Source organism: Alternaria viburni (genome assembly GCF_023758015.1).
Source record: "Alternaria viburni strain BMP 2772 chromosome Unknown scaffold_8, whole genome shotgun sequence".
In the NCBI taxonomy this organism is placed as follows: Eukaryota; Fungi; Ascomycota; class Dothideomycetes; order Pleosporales; family Pleosporaceae; genus Alternaria; species Alternaria viburni.
The window spans coordinates 1,065,270-1,083,757 of NW_026055777.1; the positions used below are offsets into that span (position 1 = coordinate 1,065,270).

The 18,488-nt window shown below is 52.2% G+C and overlaps 10 protein-coding genes across 10 annotated transcripts; 4 read left to right on the forward strand and 6 right to left on the reverse strand.

Annotated features, from left to right (window-relative positions):
- Positions 1-477: 477 nt before the first annotated feature.
- On the reverse strand, positions 478-1,050 carry J4E79_004814 (uncharacterized protein; the record flags this gene model as incomplete). Its single annotated transcript, XM_049353696.1, has 2 exons — positions 478-935; positions 984-1,050. The coding sequence occupies 2 exons, from the start codon at positions 1,048-1,050 to the stop codon at positions 478-480; spliced, it is 525 nt and encodes a 174-aa protein (XP_049212144.1).
- A 734-nt stretch (positions 1,051-1,784) lies between these two features.
- Positions 1,785-3,991, reverse strand: ARG2 (Amino-acid acetyltransferase, mitochondrial; the record flags this gene model as incomplete). Its single annotated transcript, XM_049353697.1, has 2 exons — positions 1,785-3,887; positions 3,938-3,991. 2 exons carry the CDS (start codon positions 3,989-3,991, stop codon positions 1,785-1,787), a joined length of 2,157 nt encoding a protein of 718 aa, XP_049212145.1.
- Positions 3,992-4,335: 344 nt separating this feature from the next.
- Positions 4,336-5,419, forward strand: J4E79_004816 (uncharacterized protein; the record flags this gene model as incomplete). The annotated part of the gene is made up of 3 exons (XM_049353698.1): positions 4,336-4,380; positions 4,488-4,806; positions 4,866-5,419. 3 exons carry the CDS (start codon positions 4,336-4,338, stop codon positions 5,417-5,419), a joined length of 918 nt encoding a protein of 305 aa, XP_049212146.1.
- A 703-nt stretch (positions 5,420-6,122) lies between these two features.
- J4E79_004817 (uncharacterized protein) lies at positions 6,123-7,743 on the forward strand (the record flags this gene model as incomplete). The annotated part of the gene is made up of 4 exons (XM_049353699.1): positions 6,123-6,245; positions 6,296-6,614; positions 6,662-6,886; positions 6,935-7,743. The coding sequence occupies 4 exons, from the start codon at positions 6,123-6,125 to the stop codon at positions 7,741-7,743; spliced, it is 1,476 nt and encodes a 491-aa protein (XP_049212147.1).
- Positions 7,744-8,078: 335 nt separating this feature from the next.
- J4E79_004818 (uncharacterized protein) lies at positions 8,079-9,041 on the reverse strand (the record flags this gene model as incomplete). The annotated part of the gene is made up of 2 exons (XM_049353700.1): positions 8,079-8,943; positions 8,992-9,041. 2 exons carry the CDS (start codon positions 9,039-9,041, stop codon positions 8,079-8,081), a joined length of 915 nt encoding a protein of 304 aa, XP_049212148.1.
- Positions 9,042-9,535: 494 nt separating this feature from the next.
- Positions 9,536-10,769, reverse strand: J4E79_004819 (uncharacterized protein; the record flags this gene model as incomplete). The annotated part of the gene is made up of 3 exons (XM_049353701.1): positions 9,536-10,542; positions 10,603-10,667; positions 10,720-10,769. The coding sequence occupies 3 exons, from the start codon at positions 10,767-10,769 to the stop codon at positions 9,536-9,538; spliced, it is 1,122 nt and encodes a 373-aa protein (XP_049212149.1).
- Positions 10,770-11,471: 702 nt separating this feature from the next.
- On the reverse strand, positions 11,472-12,673 carry J4E79_004820 (uncharacterized protein; the record flags this gene model as incomplete). The annotated part of the gene is made up of 3 exons (XM_049353702.1): positions 11,472-11,616; positions 11,672-12,009; positions 12,065-12,673. The coding sequence occupies 3 exons, from the start codon at positions 12,671-12,673 to the stop codon at positions 11,472-11,474; spliced, it is 1,092 nt and encodes a 363-aa protein (XP_049212150.1).
- A 630-nt stretch (positions 12,674-13,303) lies between these two features.
- Positions 13,304-14,467, reverse strand: J4E79_004821 (uncharacterized protein; the record flags this gene model as incomplete). Its single annotated transcript, XM_049353703.1, has 1 exon — positions 13,304-14,467. The coding sequence occupies one exon, from the start codon at positions 14,465-14,467 to the stop codon at positions 13,304-13,306; it is 1,164 nt and encodes a 387-aa protein (XP_049212151.1).
- A 202-nt stretch (positions 14,468-14,669) lies between these two features.
- On the forward strand, positions 14,670-15,154 carry J4E79_004822 (uncharacterized protein; the record flags this gene model as incomplete). The annotated part of the gene is made up of 3 exons (XM_049353704.1): positions 14,670-14,827; positions 14,899-15,051; positions 15,106-15,154. 3 exons carry the CDS (start codon positions 14,670-14,672, stop codon positions 15,152-15,154), a joined length of 360 nt encoding a protein of 119 aa, XP_049212152.1.
- Positions 15,155-15,640: 486 nt separating this feature from the next.
- On the forward strand, positions 15,641-16,501 carry J4E79_004823 (uncharacterized protein; the record flags this gene model as incomplete). Its single annotated transcript, XM_049353705.1, has 1 exon — positions 15,641-16,501. One exon carries the CDS (start codon positions 15,641-15,643, stop codon positions 16,499-16,501), a length of 861 nt encoding a protein of 286 aa, XP_049212153.1.
- Positions 16,502-18,488: the final 1,987 nt, after the last annotated feature.

Here is an 18,488-nt window from a genome sequence, read left to right on the forward strand (position 1 = left end):
TGCTTTCATCTGCTGGCGGGGTTAAGCATCTAGCGTCGGACTTTTGGACTTTTTGGGACTTTGACCCCTGTAAGGGATTCTGGGGAGTTTTCTACGAATACATGCTTATCCATAATATCGCTATACTGTTATCTTGATGCATGTGCTTGCATGAGTGTTTGACTTCATTACCAGCCTTGCTGGTCATATCAGCGGTGGCTTAAGCACAGACTACTTTGTATATGGCGCTGCCAGCACAGTCATCATGGCCTGATAGGTCGATATGCAATTCAGCACCGCATAGGCAGTGTTGGGTCTCTAGCTGATATATTCGGATTGCATCGACATCACAAATCGCGAGGTTAAAGAGAGTCTTTAGTTTTACGCTTCATTGCTAAAATGCTACACTCCAAGGGCCTCCAACCAAGAGAAGCAAGATGGTAAGTTGCGCAGTAGCCAGACTACTACTATCACGGAAAACAAGGGCTATGGAACCCTTTACAAGGAGACCAGGTTCCACAACGCCAGCCCACCAGCAATAACCGGTGTAACCAACCTCAGCCTGTTCCAGCTCGCCCACTTCATAGCAATGTTCTCCGCCTCGCCCAACTCCTTCTCGTTGCTCCTCTCCGCTAACGCCTCAAGCTTGTCGTTCAACGGCTGCATGTTGAGAGCCGAGTGCAGGATAGTCGTCAAGTGCATAACGGCCGCAACACCAAACAACTTCCAATCACTGCGAGCGAGCATGCCCTCGCGGTAGACGGAGTAGCCAGCGTAGGCATAACCCAGGAAGCCCAGGGTGGAGATGGGGCGGAAGAATTGGTTGCCGACTGTCCAGCACAGAGGCCACTGGCGGCCTAGAAGTTGCGCGCGTTCCTTGTGGTCGGGGCTGCCTGGGCGGGGGAAGTTGACGAGGAGGGCAGGCACCGTCATGTACGACTGTGTGATGGCATTTCCTGAGATCGTCAGAAGTGAAACTGGGAACTACGGGAATCCGGTCTTACCGGCAAGAATGAAGGAGAACGTGATGCAAGTTCCTGCAACGCCCTTTACGATGGTGTTGTCCGACATCTTGAGATTGTGTTTTGGTATAGTCGTAGAATTGAGGTTAATTGCTTTGGAGTATGGAAGGAGTGATGAATGAACGCGTCCACATCAGCGACGACCACCTCCAATAAACATTTTCCATCAACAAAGACCAAGACACATTTCGCAAGCTAGCAGCCATGCACCCCCGTTCCGACACCCCAAAATCCCGTGTTGGGTCACTCCGCCCTGCATTGTGGTGCGATAGCGGTGTTCCTGGCAGCCGTAGTTCGGTTCCCCACGGCAGTCGCGTCCCTCCAAGCGCGCCGGTTTGGCGATCCCGATTACACCACGACAGCCCTGGAAGCCTCCGCGCAAGCTAACAAAGTTTGAAGCTTTCATGTCGGTGTGCTTTGGGTGTTTTCTGCATTGCTACCGTCAAGTCGGTGAGTGTTCTGGTACTGCGCTGGTGGGGTTTTCGCCTTCGCGATGTTGTCCGCCACGGGCTGCCGTTGCCATGATGGAAGATCGCTCTTACCACTTTGGACAAGATCGGGAATCAACTTCATGGATGCGTCGCATGCGGTAGGCATTGAGAATCATTTCGAGATAGAAATTGTGGGTGGTCGCAGTTGGAAAGCTGTAGATACTGGCATGTCGGTTCATAGGGGCACACGCTCATCATGAGACTGTTTTTCTGGATTGAAAGAATAGCAACACGGTATGACTTCTCTGTCTGATAGAAAGACTTGAGAGTTCGTAGTTTGCTTAGACTGAATCTAATCCGCTCTTTGTATGCCATCTGCCCAGCTCGGTTCAATGCCACTACAGACATCTACATAGGCATCCCACCTTCTCAAATCCTTCTCCTTTTGTGTCCCACCCCACTCCTCAGCACTCCATCTTTTCTCGACACCCTGCGTAGTCCAAAACATGGTCCATTGATCACCAGGCAAGTTCCACATGCCCTTGCTCCTCTCTTGGTACCATTTGTTGACCGGGTTGCTCGTCCGACTCCTCCAGACTACGCCATCTGGAAAGCATGTTCGAGTCAAAGCAGCCCAGACAATGTCGGAGACGCCACCGGAACCTTGCGACGACGTGAGAACCGCGAATTTATCGAGATAAGGAATGTAGTATGGCGAGTCTGGAGAAGGCCTGCTAGGAGGACTGAGCCCATGGAGGGATGCGGGCGTTTCCCATGTGCAGATGGCGCCACCTTCGTAATCACCCGCTATAATGATGCCGGCCACACGGCCACGAATACGGTCGAGGTAGTTCTGAGGATGCAGTTTACGTCGGAAAGAGTCATCGATGAGATCGACGAGTTTTGGGAAGTTGATGCGCGGGTCGTCTGCTAGCTCTATGCTCGGGTTCGTTGCAGAGGGTGGCTGCCACGGTCCGTGAATCCGCGGATCCGGAATCATGGTGAGCGGTATGCCTTTCTTGAAGAAAGTAGCAGGGTTGGGTGCGGTGGAGCCGAGGAAACGAGAAGTCGGAGTTGTCGGCAGCGACGACGATGTCATCGGCTTGTCTGTTAACACGTTATGCAATAGAGGATTCTTCGCAGGGGAAGTCCGCGCATCGTCAGGTATAGCTTTCCTTGCTGCTTCCAAGGGTGTCAGGACGAGGCCAGACGACGATGGGGGTAACAGCTTCAAGCCGCGCTCGACCACTTCGAGGTTCTTCAGATGGCGTATTGGAGCTGAGTTGCCAATCTGTTGTGCCGGTGTACCTGGTAACGATGCTATTTCTTCCTCGACGAATTTCGAGAACGGGTTGCTAGAACTCAGTGAAGTTGAACGCTGTGTCTTATCATCCGGGGTGGCTGAAGACAGCTGCTGCAGCTCTTTCTTGATGTCCCGGTACTCGGCTTCTAGATTGACGAAAACATGAGCGCCATCCGCTCGCTTCTCGGATGGTATGCCACCAAGAGGATCAAGTATAATGATGCGGTCCAGAATAGGTCTTTCGACGACATCCTTTGTTTTGTACAATGCGCCACCAACTGAGCCATTGCTGCCTGTCTGGCCGGCGAGACCGGCAAACTCGCGAACGAGCGCCAGAAGCACGTCGTCTGCCTGGACCCTGACCTTCTTCAGATTTGTGTCGTAGGCGAAGGGTGTTATGACTGGAATAACGCCGTCGTCGATGGGCGGAAGTAGCAGGTAATTGTGCTGTACCTCTACACCTCCCCGTACCTGGACGGTACTGGGTATGTCGTTGGCCAGTGGGGAGTAGCCCAAAGCATCTTCGACCAACAGAGCTCCTGGCTCGTTGTAGTCTTCCAACGCTGCAACCAAGCGCAATGCCTGCTCCCTGATCATGTTTCCGTATTCCAATGTCAACTCTGTGGTGTGCGCATCGGCATCATGATCGCAGTCGAGCACTACAGCAGTGCTGAGCCCCAGCTGCGCCATCTGACTCAGAGTCAATGCGATGTCGCCCAAGGTGCGGTCGTCGAGGGTCTGAGGCTGCCGAAGCTTGACAAGTGCCATGTGCACCGGCTCATCCTTCTCTTCGGCCTGGTACTCCTCCTCGGGAAGCGGTTCGCGGGTGAACACGGTGGGCTTGTAGAGGTCGCCCAGGTTCACACCGGTTCGCAGCGAACCCGAGTCATTGTGTATATTCTCGCTCACCACCTCCCTGGCTTTGGCTGCGATAGCCGCCTTGCCCTTCTTGGGCGCATCGAACTGCTTGAGGAAGTTGCGCGCGTCGCGTTTACCGGGCGATTCCTTCAGTAGACGCGTCAACTGCTGACGTTCGGCGCGCTGACGCTCTTTCGCGGAGCTCGACGATGTTCGGACGTAGGTAGTCGACGTGGAGAGAGGCGCGCATTGAATCTTGGTAAAGATGTTACCCTTGTCATCGCGCTTGGGAAGCTGCTAACGGTCAATACTGCTGCATTTACGCCTGGAGACGTCGCGCTCACCTTCTTCGTAGCCTTCTCCAAGCCCCTCGCGGGGGCTTTGCTCCAGATGAACATGCTTCATGCTACCGCTCAGCTGCCGAACATGCGAAAAGGTCAAAATTGTGTGACTGGAGCTCGGAGCAGAGGTATGACTCTGCAAATGTGTGGGGAAATGTGCCCGCATCCGCATTTTCGAGAACTCAACATCGATAACGGGGTGCGAACGTCATTTGCTGGTAACCGACATCGGCCCGGTGTGGCCTTATCCCCGGGCTACTGGCGGATGACGATGATGAACACCATGACGAAGCGCTGACAAACGGTACGCAAGGTACAAGCAGAGGTTCGTATAAGTTGTCGCACTTGGCATTGCCTCTTCGTTGTAAGAGAAAGGACACAGTCAGATCCCAGAAGAAATCATGGCGCCACAACTCGCTTGGATAGGCCTCGGCAACATGGGCAGGGTCAGTAAGGGAGGTCATCAGCTCGACCATGTCACTAACTGTCACAGGGCATGTGCAAAGTATGAAGCATCTAAGATTCTAAATTGATTTTCGTACTGACTCTACAGAACTTGGTGGAAAAGGGTAACCTCGATAAGCCCCTAATTCTGTTCAACCGCACCAAAGCCCGCTCCGAAGACCTCGCATCCAAACTCGGCAGCTCCAAGACCAAGGTTGTCGATACCATCAACGATGCTGTCAAACCTTCCGACATTGTCTTCATGTGCCTGGGCGACGATGCAGCCGTGAACGCTGCTGTCGACAAGATGCTCGAAGAAGATGTCAAGGGCAAACTTATTGTAGATTGCTCCACGGTACACCCAGAAACGACGAATGCTTTGGAGAAAAAGATAACCGAGAAGGGGGGTGAGTTCGTGGGCATGCCAGGTAAGTTACGCATGTGAAGATAGAAGTGCTCCCTCAGGACGGGCCTGACAACATCCCAGTATTCGGTGCCCCAGCCATGGCAGACAATGGCCAGCTTGTTTGTGTGACAGCAGGCTCAAAAGCGTCCTGCGATAAGGTAGTCCCGTATACGACAGGCGTGATGGGTCGTACGAACATCGATTACTCAGGCCAGCCAGCAGGAAACGCTACCCTCATGAAAGTCATCGGCAACACCTTCATTTTGAACATGGTCTCGCAGCTATCTGAAGGCCACGTCCTTGCCGAAAAGTCTGGTCTAGGGGTAGACAACCTCCACACATTCATCTCTACCATGTTTCCCGGTCCCTACACCGCGTACTCGCAGCGCATGCTAGCCGGCGACTACTATCAGCGCGAGGAACCTCTTTTCCATATCGACTTGGCACGAAAGGACGCAAGACATGCGATGTCGTTGGCCGAGAGTAGTGGTGCGAAGGAAAGTATGAAGATGCTAGGCTTAGCACAAGGGAGACTGGATAAGGTGAAGAGTGAAATCGGGGACAGAGGAGATATTCCGAGTGTTTACGGAGTTGTGAGGAAAGAGAGCGGCTTGGATGTCAAGAACAAAGATTAGATGGGCAAATCTTCCATTGCAGTTCTGGAATAATCTGTGGTTGTCCGATGTTAGGGTGCTCCTGGACGCCGTGTATGGTGATATTTGCCCGAGCGGTACTGACTACGCTAATTGCGACTGCCGTTATTACAAGCATGGCTATCGCAACTTCTGCTCGACTTACTTTCCACAGAAAGCCCGATGCACACGCAATGTACCGCGGCTCTTCAACGCGGTTCAGACATGACGCGACGTGTGCTGATCACTACCCGATTTAACCACCATCGATGCAGACATTCGGTCTAACTCTGCCGAGGATGCATCATCTGTCAGAACATCCTCCCAACGTCACATCACGCTAGACTCCTCAGCGTTAAAATCCCCAGGTTTTACCCCAGCTTCTCCCCTCCCCACTGCTTGATGAGGTCAAGCCTCATCTTGGCTGCAACGGCGGGTTCGTAGAATCACCCTCTGAGATCGAGTCTGTTCTTGCGAAACCTGGTTGCCGTGCACATGGACCGACATTTCTGCCGCCAGCTCACGTGGGTGACAGCAGGTACTTGAGGGCCTGAAGACCCTGCCGATTTACCTCATCGCAACTGCCTACTGTTGACTCCACTCAACTCAACCTCAATGCTCGAATCTTTCGTCCAGTCCACGACCTGATCGGCATTATCCACAGACCAATCGCTAATCGGCATCTCTATCGTATCACAAAGCGAACATGGGGTTCCTTAAGAGACCCACACTGCGCAGTCGCGACGACCAGAGGACGCGTGCTGCTGAACTGACGCTGCGCGAGTCTATCTACCCGCTCTGCCTCGTCACCATTCTATTCTTTCTCTGGGTGAGCCACGACGATGCCTTAAACCCAGTGTATGTGGCTGATGATCATAGGGATTCTCGTACGGTCTTATCGATACCCTCAACAAGCATTTTCAAGACGTCCTTGGCATAACGCGCGCTCGCTCTTCAGGCTTACAGGCAGCATACTTCGGCGCGTACCCACTTGCTTCCCTCGGTCATGCCAACTGGCTTCTGCGCCACTGGGGCTACAAAGCAACCTTCATCTGGGGTCTGACACTTTACGGCGTGGGCTCTCTTCTTGCCTGGCCATGTCTTGTATATCGTTCGTTCGGAGGCTTTTGTGTAGCCATCTTCGTCATCGGTAATGGACTAGGCTCGCTTGAGACAGCAGCCAACCCTTACCTGGCTGGTATGTATGAGTCGATTAAATGATGGATGCAGTACTAACGAAAGTAGTTTGCGGACCACCCAAGTATTCAGAGATCAGGATCAACATCGCGCAGGCTTTCAACGGCATCGGCACTGTGGTAGCGCCAGTTTTAGGGTCATATGTCTTCTTCAACAACGTTGGCACCGATCAAGCATCCCTTGAGAACGTGCAATGGACTTACCTCGGCATCGCATGCTTCGTTTTTCTCCTTGCGATCGTTTATTACTTCACGGAGATACCTGAGATCACTGGTAAGCTTGCTCCTTAATGGGAAATGACCAGGTGCTAACATCCACTAGATGCCGATATGGCTTTCCAGGCTGAGAGCACTCACGCTGGTACCGACGTAAAGCCTTTCCACAAACAATACCGTCTCTTCCATGCGACATTTGCTCAGTTCTGCTACACTGGCGCGCAGGTGGCGATAGCTGGAGCCTTCATCAACTATGTCGTCGAGACACGGGTCATAAATGGACGCGAGACCGACAACTCGACAGCAGCTCGGTTCCTGGCTGGTGCGCAGGGCTGTTTTACCATGGGTCGCTTCATTGGCAGCGCCTTCATGAAGTTCGTCAAACCACGATGGGTGTTCCTCGCGTTCATGACGTTATGTATCATCTTCATCATCCCGTCCATTACCGAGCGAGGCAATACCGGCATGAGCATGCTTTACATTGTACTCTTCTTTGAGAGTATTATCTTCCCGACGATTGTTGCGCTTGGTATGCGCGGATTGGGCAAATACTCAAAGAGAGGCTCGGGCTTCATCGTGGCCGGTGTATCTGGTGGTGCTGTTGTCCCTCCACTACTATTCGGAGCGAGCGATACGCTAGGCAAGGCTAGGCCTTTGGAAGGATATGCGCCCACCGCCGTCGCCATGACCGTTCCAATGGCGTTCTTCATTGCGGCGTGGAGCTATGCTTTCTGTGTCAACTTTGTGCCAGCCTACCGTAATGTGGCAGATAAATTCTCTACTGCTGAAATCGGTATCGAGAATGCGCATGCAAATGATCCTGAGCGCCAAATGCAGCATACGGATGGTGGTGTACTTGCTAAGGAGGAGTCGCCAACTCATACTGAGGCGGTGGATATTGACAGAAAGACATAGGATGACTCTCTTGTCGAAGTGGACGAAGAGGAGGAAGCGGAAGTGGCTGCAAGTGGGACTAACGTTGATGGAGTACACGCTACGGTTGCCGAGGATGCTCAAGTAGTTCAGGGGTCCTGAAGTCATCGTACTGCGACTTGCATGACAAGAAGGAGTGGTTCACTACATCGTTGTTTCATAAGTTACCGTGAACGCCGTATAGCTAGCAGTCGAAAGTCGTGTGTACTAGTGCATTGCTTGCACTGATGTTATCTACCAGCCACAGTACCAGATATCAGGTAGTGTGAAATGCTGTAAGTGCCCTGTACTCACTGATGTAGCTTTACATCATTGTCCTATTCTCCGTCCCCCATTTCTTGATCCTCGTCTTCACGCGACTTGTCCTCATCTGAGTCGTCAACTAAGATAGAGTCATCCACCGTTTGACCTTTTATTATCATTTCTAGGTCCCACTTCTGTTTGCCCCGATACTTCCTCAAAAGAGCCGTTGTCAAATCCTTGAAGAATTCTGCGGGATACTCGTCTGTCTCATCGTCTTCAATCCAAGCAGCATCCGCTGTATCTGCCCATAGTAGTACCAAGACCAGCCTCAGTGGTGATCCTTTGGCTGTCTTATCGTAAGCGAGGCGGATGCTGTCCGGACCCGGATATTCATCAATGTCTTTACTAACTTCGACCAATCCCTGTATGACGTCTCGACAGAACTTCTTGCTCTTTAGTTTGAGACCTAAAACGTATGCCTTAACAAGTTCATGTGTGTCAAGAGAGAATCTGCCATCTTCATCCGCCCGGTCTTCAACCGCGATATGATCATAGTAAAGCCACTCAAGAAATATTGCGAAGGCATCAGCGTCGATGGCGGAAAACTTATGTACTGTGATGACGTCGGTGTCATTCGACCAGCTGTGACGACAGAAAGGACAGTTGACTGGTTGACGAGCTGTCTGCTTCTCCGCCTTCCACTTCTCAATGCATCTATGATGAAAGTTGTTACCACAATGAGTAGCGCAGTAAGTAAGCTCTTGTATACCGTGCTCGAGCGGTTCCGTGCAGATCGCGCATTCACTGTCTTTCTTGAGAGGCTTGCGCTTCGGTTGTAGCTTTTTCGTGAAGAATGTGGATCTGCTGCATATAATGTCTTCGGGGACAGTGAACTCCTCGCCGCGTGAAACTTGGACGCGCACGATTTTGTGGCCGAACCTAGGAGCGGGTTAGCGGTTGGTGTTACAATCCTCACAGAAAACGTACCGGATAGCTCGCTTCTTCCTAACGCTGATGCGCTTCTCCTGCTTGGGCATCTTTCCCGGTCCTGGCATCTTCCGCTACCTCAATGGTGCGATGGCTTGATAGGGTCGTTCTTGGGCGGTACTTGGTCGAGTTGTGAGCATTGGTCGTCAAGCCGATTAGGCTAGTACCTATGGGTGAGTGATATTCTATCGTTCAGTCGCACTATGTTGCTTCGGTAGATGCAGATCCGTGCGCAACGCACAACCGGTAGGAGTGCCTGGGGCCCTGAAATCTTAATGAGCGGAGGCCCCGAGTGTTCTCAAAGTGAAATCTGTTCTGATTCACGTAGTGGAGGTCAAGGTAAGACACGAATGATGGGTCGGGGTAAAGATGTGATGTACACAGTCGTTCGATTGTCTTCATTTCGAGCTAATACAGTTCGATTGGGCGTAAACAAGCAACAAAGTCGTATACCGTGTTTGGTAGTGTAAGGCCCGAATGTCAGGTGCAAGACATCAGAATGAAAGACAAGAAGACAGGAAACTCCTAGTGCCGTCACGAACGCTCATCCTTTCGACTTGTATACAACCAGTCCGCCGTCGTCCGAGTCATCGGAAAGAGGCATGGAGCGGACATCTTGCTTCAGCCGACGCTTCGCGCTATGTGCATGCTTCTTCACTTCGACCTTTTGACCTGGACGCTTCCTGGTTGCTGGGACTTCTGTAGCTCCAGCTTTAGGACTATTTAGACCAACAGCTGGATGCTTGCCTTGCAGACTTCGCGGTGCTGCCGACGCTAAACTCGTGCTGCCGCCTACAGGCGCAGTATCTTCGTCATCGCTCGTCAGATCCACTTCTACGCTCAGCTTCTCCATCCACATCTTCCTTGTCGCTCTGCCATCTTTCCTGTCTCCCCACCGGACCATGGCTGCATCTGCTAGCTCACTCACGAAGGCCTCTGGCCAGTTCTTGCCCTCGCTCTTGAACCAACCGGGCTCGATATAGGCAAGCGATATGTCGATGACGAAAGCTCGAACTTCGTCATCGCACTTACGCTCCACGAAAGCCCACTTCACGCTCTCTTTCCAGAAACGCGCGCGAGCTTCTGCGAAGTAAGTGGCAATGACTTGCGACTTGAACACTGGATCTTCGACGGCGTTGGCAACAGTCCAGAGTTTGAGGATGACAAGATTGAAGGCATCGTTAATGCGAGAGACCTTTGCGGATATGTGTAAAGTGGAGGTATACAGCCAGTCCAGGTAGATTTGCGTAGCCTCAGCGTCTAGCTCAGACTCTAGGTCTAGCTCCTTGGGTAGTGACTCGTTCTTCCAGCTCGCACGACACATCGGACAGGTCGGGATTGACTCCTTCTTGAGACTGGTAGTCGATGAGCGCTTCCAGGCTTCCATGCAGACTTCGTGGACATTTTGCCCGCACTTGGAGCAGAAGGAGATGTCTCCTATCATAGCGTTGAGAGTCTCAGCGCAGACGCAACATTCATCAATGCTGAAGATGGGCTTTCGGTTTCTCTGGAGGCGGTCTTTGAAGAATCGAGAGGTGTTGCAGATGAGGTCTACGGTAAACGAATGGTGTTAGTATGTTGGACTCCTGAAATGGCTTTATGTGTTGTTACCTTCATGTACAGTGAAGCGACGATCAATATTGGGGGCCTTGAAGCTTATGATTCTGTTGCCCACACTGCGCAATATCAGCAAGTTACATGTGGTATAAGAGGGACGGAGTGACGTACATAATGGGCCCCAACTTCTTGGTCACTCCTCGAGATTTAGTGATGGTCATCTGCACAAATGGTGATCTTGTAGAATGAGAATGCTGTAAGCTGGAGGGCACGGAAGACACGACCTAGATAGAAGTACTGCAGACACAAGAGGGTGAGAGCCGGGCCGTGCGCACCTCGTCATAGAGCGGTGACGGTACCTCAAGGTGAGAGAACCGCCAAGAAGCATTCCAGTATCCGAGCAAGGCGAGCATGACAGTCGTTTTGAAGGCAGCCAATAAGTTTTCCGAATAGAGCGAACGTTATAGTCGTACCTGCACCTTATACAAGAAAAAAACTGAACAGGTCTGCAGACTACATTAATACAAGAACTTGCAAAGCAGGTGACCTAACTTTTACGCAGGCTCTGATTGTGTATATTTGTCCTAGGCTGGCGTGCCCGCGAAGAATCGTATATCTCTTGTGTGTGAATGGATCAGCCGACGTGGTCGAGAAAGCCCAGCCGGATGACAAAGACATCAATTGATGTGAGACATGATACTCCGTGGCGCCGATCGAAAGGATGAAAAGCGTAAAACAAACTCTTCAAATGGGTATTCTGCTCATCACCGTCCTCTGCTGGTGACTCCAGACACGGTATACATCATAAGCTATGTAGCTTTGTCATAGCCAAATTCCACGCCGTCTTCCAACGCCGTCGAAATGCCGCCAGTGCCGAATATTACGAGTTTTCTGCTCAGCGAAAGGCCGTAGACGATCTGGTCCTATACGCCAATGTACCACAGCTCAACGCCCATGACCTCGAATTTCTTGCCATCGTCACTAAGGGGCTCGTTGCCAAACGTCGGGCACGTATCGGAGACGCCCTTTTCGAGGTTGTCGTCTAGCCATAGGCCATAGTGACCGTCACTGCGACACCGTCAGTCCACTGAGTCCTTAATGATAACAACACGCTGCTACTTACCCGCCGCCAACACTCAGGTAGCTATGCTCGCAAAAGATCATATAGTCATTCACCCCGCTGTAGGGGAATGCCTTGAATCTTATTCGTTCTGGCGTGCTCGCACCACTCTTACTGGCCCGACCGTTCTGTGGGGGTGCTAGCGAATCGCCCTTCCTCTTCGGTGAAGATATGGTTGTCATTCGCACAGCGTCCGTCGTATCTTCGGATGGGGGTGGTGGGAGGTTCATCTGCAGGTCTGAGAAACCTGAGAGTATGTGCGCGCGCCAGAGGAAGCATTCGCCGTTGCCGTAAAATGATGTGGAGGGCCGCGGTGCGTCGGAGAGATATGCGCCGAAGATCTATAGCGCTACGTAAGCATTCGCCCTGGGGTTGTCCTGACGTTCGCAAACTTACACCTCCGCTGCCGTCTTTGACCACCAGTACAAAGCCACCTCTCTTGCCCAGATAGTCTTCAGATTGCTTGTATAGTGTGCCTAAGCTGACACCGTTCTGTTCCAGACTATATGCCAGACTCCACTCATCCACTAGTTGTAACCTTGGTGGAAGCAGGAGCCGGATCTCTTCAGCAAGCGCCGTGCTCAGAAGCTTGCCCTTCTCTCGCATGTTGCCTCCCCATCCTCTCAGACTTAGCGGTGTCAAGGGAGGCGGTTGGAAAGGGCTCGCTATCCGATGTGGCGGCTGGTAGACCGAGTTCATATCTGAGGTGGTGGAGGAGACGAGGTTCGCAAATGTGTGTGAAAGTGAAGATGCGGTGGACTGCAACTGGGCTTGTATGTTGCTTGCGCTGTTACGGTTGCTGTTGTTCTCCGATCTCGATTGCGCGTCTGATTTGGGAATGGCGTCCGTGTTCAAGCGTCGCAGGATGCCCGAGACTGCATAAGAGACGGGATAGGTGAAATATGAGGACGAGCGGTTGGGTGTAGAGCGCTGCGATGGCGGTGAGGTTTGCGACGAGGGCGAGCGGAACGGGGAAGAGGACGGGGTATCTGGTGGGTACGACATGAGCGGCAACTAATTGCGATGGGAGTAATGTTCCTGAATTAATGTGGGTCGCGTGTTGGAGGTGGTGTGCTGGGGCTGTCGCAGGGCAGAGTAGCTGTGACGTTGCGCAAAATTAGTGGGCTGACAGCTGCTTGGAGCCTCACAACACCACCAGGATGGGACGTGGCTGTTACATGAGCAGGCCTGTGGTTGCGGTGAATGCATATCCGAAGGCTCTGATGAGCGCATACTAACACAGGACATGTCGGCGATGTATGCTCTGTGATTGCCTCACCCTCTGGCACCGCGACGTGTAGCTTGCGGAGCCCTGACCGCTTTAGCTTGCTAGCGTGTCGCGCGAAAGCTTGATCTCCGCTACCCGGTAGGGCTGACCTCGCGTATTCATCGTGCATTCAAGCCAGGATCCCCATTGTCAGTCGAAAACTCGAGGATGTTTGTGGTTCAGATAGTAATGCTCGGTCCTGGCGGTGGTATCTCTGCGCCGTGATAGTTAACATGTGTCATCCCCGCGACCCAGAGTCGCATTTCTCATGGCATGCATCGGCTCGAGAAAGTAGCGAGAGTTCCATTCTTGATTGAATGCTACTAGTGTCGGCATCTCTACACTCTCAAAATGAAGCTCCAGACGGTCTATGTAGTCTCGGCGTCTGCCTCCTTTGTCGCTTCTGCGAGGTCTCGATCCAAATGCTCATCTCCCGCAGCATCTGCGTCTTCTTCCCCGTCGTCTCCATCGCTCTTAAGCTTAGCACCCTTTCTTTCGGGCATGACCGCCATGAACGCCTTGCCCCAATCCCCAAACTCCATCCACTTGAGCATAATCTCCAGCACATGGTTCGTGACCAAGACTTGCCGACTTTTCATCTCGAGGTATTCGCCAATAGGTAGCTTTGCAGTCTTGATCCCACGGTTCACGGCGCGCTTGTGACATATGCCTTTGTGTCGGTTCTTGTCAACCAGTCCACCGATAATGTATGTACTGTTGGGCTTCAAGTGAGTTAGAACGTTGTCAGACTCAGATGAAAGATAGACGACTTCGCCTTCCTCTACTGCAGCATCAGGTTGTTCTTGATCGCCCAATCCAGTGGCTTCTGCTGATGTCTTCAAAGCGCCGAGAACTTCTCCCCCGTTTGGCCCTGACATCCACGCCTTCGCTTTTTCGGAAACCTCAACGAAATCTTCTTCGAAGAACTGGAACCCCTTCCAACTTGTGTACTGCTTTGCTAGAATGCCATCGAAACGCTCCTTCATCTTTCCACCGAAGCTGCTCAAAGCTAGATGGGTCCTGAAGTTCGCCTTTCGGTTATCGCTGTAACACCTCGTAATCTGAAGTCCCAAGCTCTTGAGCTCGTTGTCAAACATCAGCTCTTCGAAATCGCAGTCGAAGATTACTGTGATTGGTACTTGTTTTCCAGTTGCCTGCCGAGGAGGTCGCGAAGCTGGCGGCCTTGGTCTCTTGCCATTCTCGTCGGTAGGCATCTGCGCCCACTCTTCTCGCCTTCGCTCTTTCTTCTCTTTGACTTTCTCTTTCCGCTTGAGTTTGCGATCTTCGCGACCGGCTTCCCAGCGTTCGAGCCTCCTTTGCTTTTTGAGCTGGTTTTTTGATAACTTTGGCTCCGCATTCTCACCCCCAGCCGGTGTTCCGACAGATTCTACGGCGTCGGCTTGATTGCTGTTTTCCGCTGCGACAGGTAGTCGTTCGTTTGGTGTCGGAATCGTAGGTGCTTCTGCCACATCCTCAATGCTATCCGCATGCTCTAGCTTGCGCAACTTCGCAGGACGCTCTTCGGAATCCATCTTCGAATAAAGTTTCCTCGGTTTGTGAAAATCAAGAGTGCTGCCTTCCACCCACTCAGCGTCGACAAAATTATGCTCACTCACTTGCTAGCGCGCCAAGCCAGATCCCTGTCATCGCGGGTTCCCGAGCTCGAACCTCACTGCACGTCTCCGCATCGACGACAACTTCGAATACCCATTGAGCCACGAATAATCGCCCAACATGCCGCAGGATATGCCGCCATCGGGCGGCTACAGCCCCGTACAATACAAGCGCAACCTGCCGGTACGAGGCTTCCGCCCCGCCGCATACCTCTTCGGAACCGCGGCACTCATGACCTACGGATTCTGGAGAGTTGGACAGGGTATCCGAGAGCACAAGTACGCGCCTGCCCTCGAGAGGAGACTCGCGAGTCTTGAGATATATGAGCGAAAGTGCTGACAAGTCGCAGCGAACTCGCGCGCGAGAAGATGTGGGCGCGGATACACCTCATCCCCGCGCTGCAAGCCGAAGAAGACCGCGATCAAGTACGAAGGCACCTCGCAGATAAGGCGAGAGAGAAGGAGCTACTCGGCACAGAGACCAGGGTCTACAACAGCGACAGGTATGGTTTGAAGACTTGGCTTTGTAGACAACTTTGGCTAATTCACGTTGGCAGATTCGTTCGCCCTACCTTTGCAATCACGCCCGAACACGAGACGAAATAGACTTGCATACCGCGCTGGACTTGTACATATAAATCCAAAAATCGTTGGCAGGCTAAGGAAACGTTGTCTCCAAATGTTATCTTTCGTTGTGTTTGAAACTGTGACGCGACGTAAATCCCAAGGCTTCAAACGGTGAAATATCGTTCCAAGAGGGTCGTTGCGCGTATACATACCGAGATAGGGTGGTTTTGCAGGTGCTGACGAGGGGACACCCTGTGATAGGCTTCCAAAAGTGTGGTTCACAATACGTTGCGATTCCTTGGGTTCCACTGGACCCGTGAAAGTGACACCCCACCCATTGTATCGTGCACTCTCCCGCGCGTCGAAACGCGCCACCTGGACCAGGCAGTGCGCCTTGTCGTCAACTGCGCCCAGCGCCTACAGCCCTTCTATATTTCAACTCTACTAACCCTCCCAACCGTTCGCTGTATCTGTCCATAACCGACCCTCGCCAGCCGGCGCAACCTTTGGCGACGACATAGCGCAATGTCTTTCATCACCAACTTGTTCGGTAGCCTGAAGAATGCGACGCCTGTCGACACAGGCACCTTGCCACGCGCAGATGACAATGGCACGCCCGATGGAGCCGACGAGGACTGGGATTTTGTAACAGCGCACGAAGCCGGAGTCGTCTACGACGACCGTATCACGATCCTACTTGGTCCCCATCGAGAGACTCGTCACCACATCTTCATCGCCGACATGCCCAGGTCTTCTAAACTCCTTAATCATGTCTGCACTCTCGAACCATCACAACGATACTTGCATCTCTCCCTCCCCGATCTCTTCATGGTGAAACTATATCTCAAATCGCAGTTCACATCCGTCGACTCGCTGGCCATCGAACAGTCCTGGTCAAACATCATTAGGCTAGCCATCACTGCCGATATCTTCCAAGACGCCTACATGGGAGATAGGGCCCTCGCAGCGCTCACGACGAGGGGCATCTTCGCCCTCGAACCCAACAACGCGGTGTTGCTGTTCAAAGAAGACGACTTTTCACTCGCCCGGGAATATCAAGACAAGACGGGCAACGGGCAGAAGCTGATAGAGACACTTGACAAGGTTGCAGAAAAGGGTGCAGAGAAGCCTAAGCCGCCCAAATTGGAGCTACACAAACCTCAGGACGTGAACTCCAAGCCCGACGTCTACAAGCGGAAGAGCGAGGGCACAAGATTCAGTAAAAGTGTATTAAGGGGGCTGGGACAAGCCACAGCAAAGAAGGGAAGTGATATGGATGATAAAGTGCATCCTACACGGCAGCCCAGCGTTCCGCCAGGTGTGGAAGCGTTGAAGCGTGGCGATGCCAGCAACTTCATGTGGCCTGACAAGAACGTGAAGAAGTGATCTCGGAGCCTTCAAAGATATGTTGGACGAACAAAGCACTACGCAAAAGTCACGGCCACGGCTCATGGATTCAAGACTCCATGACGGGAGATTACAGCGATCTCGTTGATAGACATCAGTTGGATAATTAGACTAGTTGCCCGTCTCACAATCATCAATATGCACTGTCTGCCTACATCTACGTGTGACGTAGTAATCCTGAAATCATACCTAGGCCATCTCTTCTGTGCATCTGGAACACAGACACGGCCCTTCGAACCATGGCGACAGCAAGTCCTGCCTCTGCTCCACCGGTATGCCATGAACGTTCACATAGCTGCAAAACAATTCGTCTCCTGCCGTCAGTGGCTTGATCGCGAAAAAGCGTACTGTCGTACTTCCATTCTCCCTTCTCCACTCCACGTTCGGTGCGCAACTGTGATTGAACAGCGGTAGATGAGGTGTGATTTCATCAACGAAGCCAAGCCGGGGGTCTATAGAACCAGCTTTGTTATTGGCTAGACGCGTCCAGATAGAATGAAGAACGTCAGTATCGAAGTTGCGGTTTGCGAAGACATCCACACCGAGTTGCTCTAAGATCTTGATTGGGATGATGATGGATTCATTGAGGGTGAAGACATCAAGATGATCTTTGTTAGCGAGAGGCTTGAGACGCGCAATCAGCGGGTGATCTAGCGGTGACTCTTCAACACCAGCTTGAACGCATGTTGCCAGCAATCGTAACATGAGGAGAGGTCGGAGAGGTGAGGCGTTGTGCGTCAAGCCTCTAGCAGGTGCCTGGAGCCATTCAAAGTCTTTACCGCATATAACTTTATGGTAGGTTTTCATCGCGAGGCGGAGACATTCGTCGGAGCAGTAGCTCTCGGAACAACACGTCGCCCCTTTGGCAGCATCCGGTAAACGCGCATAGCAATTGGAACAGGAGTCTGGTGGCGGGGTGCTGCATAAACCGGTTGCGGTTCGGTCTGTAAGTATACATTCGCCAACCCTTATGTCGCGAGCCGCAAACATACCCAGCATGTCTTCGCCTGGGTCTTTTGTCAAGGTACTTCTACCAAGAAAACATGGTGCGTCGTTGCCAGCCTCACCGAGCTCCTCGTTTACCAACTCAATGAGCTCTGATGAACGCGTCAGATGGCGCTCAATGGCCCACGAATACTCTACTGTAAGTACTCCGCCATCTCTCACTCTATCTTGCACCTCATGAGGTGTACCGCCAAGAGCCCTTGCAGCCTCCTCTTTTCGCTTCAAAAGCCCGCGCAGGTCTTCAGCTCTCTCTGTAGCCTTCTCACCCCACAAGGGCCGAGAGTGCATTTTCGACTCTTCCAGTATCTCGACTGCGTCCCATTGACAATGACAAGCTTGTAAAGCAACTGCGAGCAGCTCATACACCGATTCTCTTAGATATTTATTGGCATCTGGATCGCCTGCTTGCAGTAGTTTCGCTTTATAAACGTCGCCGACTGCGAGCTCAGGGAAGTTGAGCATCCACATGCGACGGCCACGCTCGAACCAGGCTTGAGGATCATATGGGTGATGTTGAATACGCTGATAGTAGGTATCGAGAGATTCCAGGATTTCTTTCACTTGACTATGATGTAATCGACCAGTTTGCTGAACAGTTCCGGAGCGGTAGATGGAAGGCACGTAACGCTGCGGCGATGCGGCATCCGTTGTGTCTGGACGCGTTGTACTCTCTGGCGCCACAGGTCTCGCATGTGTATCCATGGTGGTATCAAGAGCGCTGACATCAGTCTGGAATGAAGGTGTTGATTTTGCATCGCGATCGAATTGGGCCGCCCATCTATCGCCAGCTTCTGAGGGGACGTGCACAGAGGTAGCCGATGTGATGATGTCTGACGTCATCGTGAAGAGGTGACGGCTCACCTCGTCGTGCATTATCTCCCATCATAACTGACATCAAGAGATCTATCGGGATGGAAGAGCGTCAAGTTCTATCTGAAATTTGATGAGAGTTAAGCCGTTG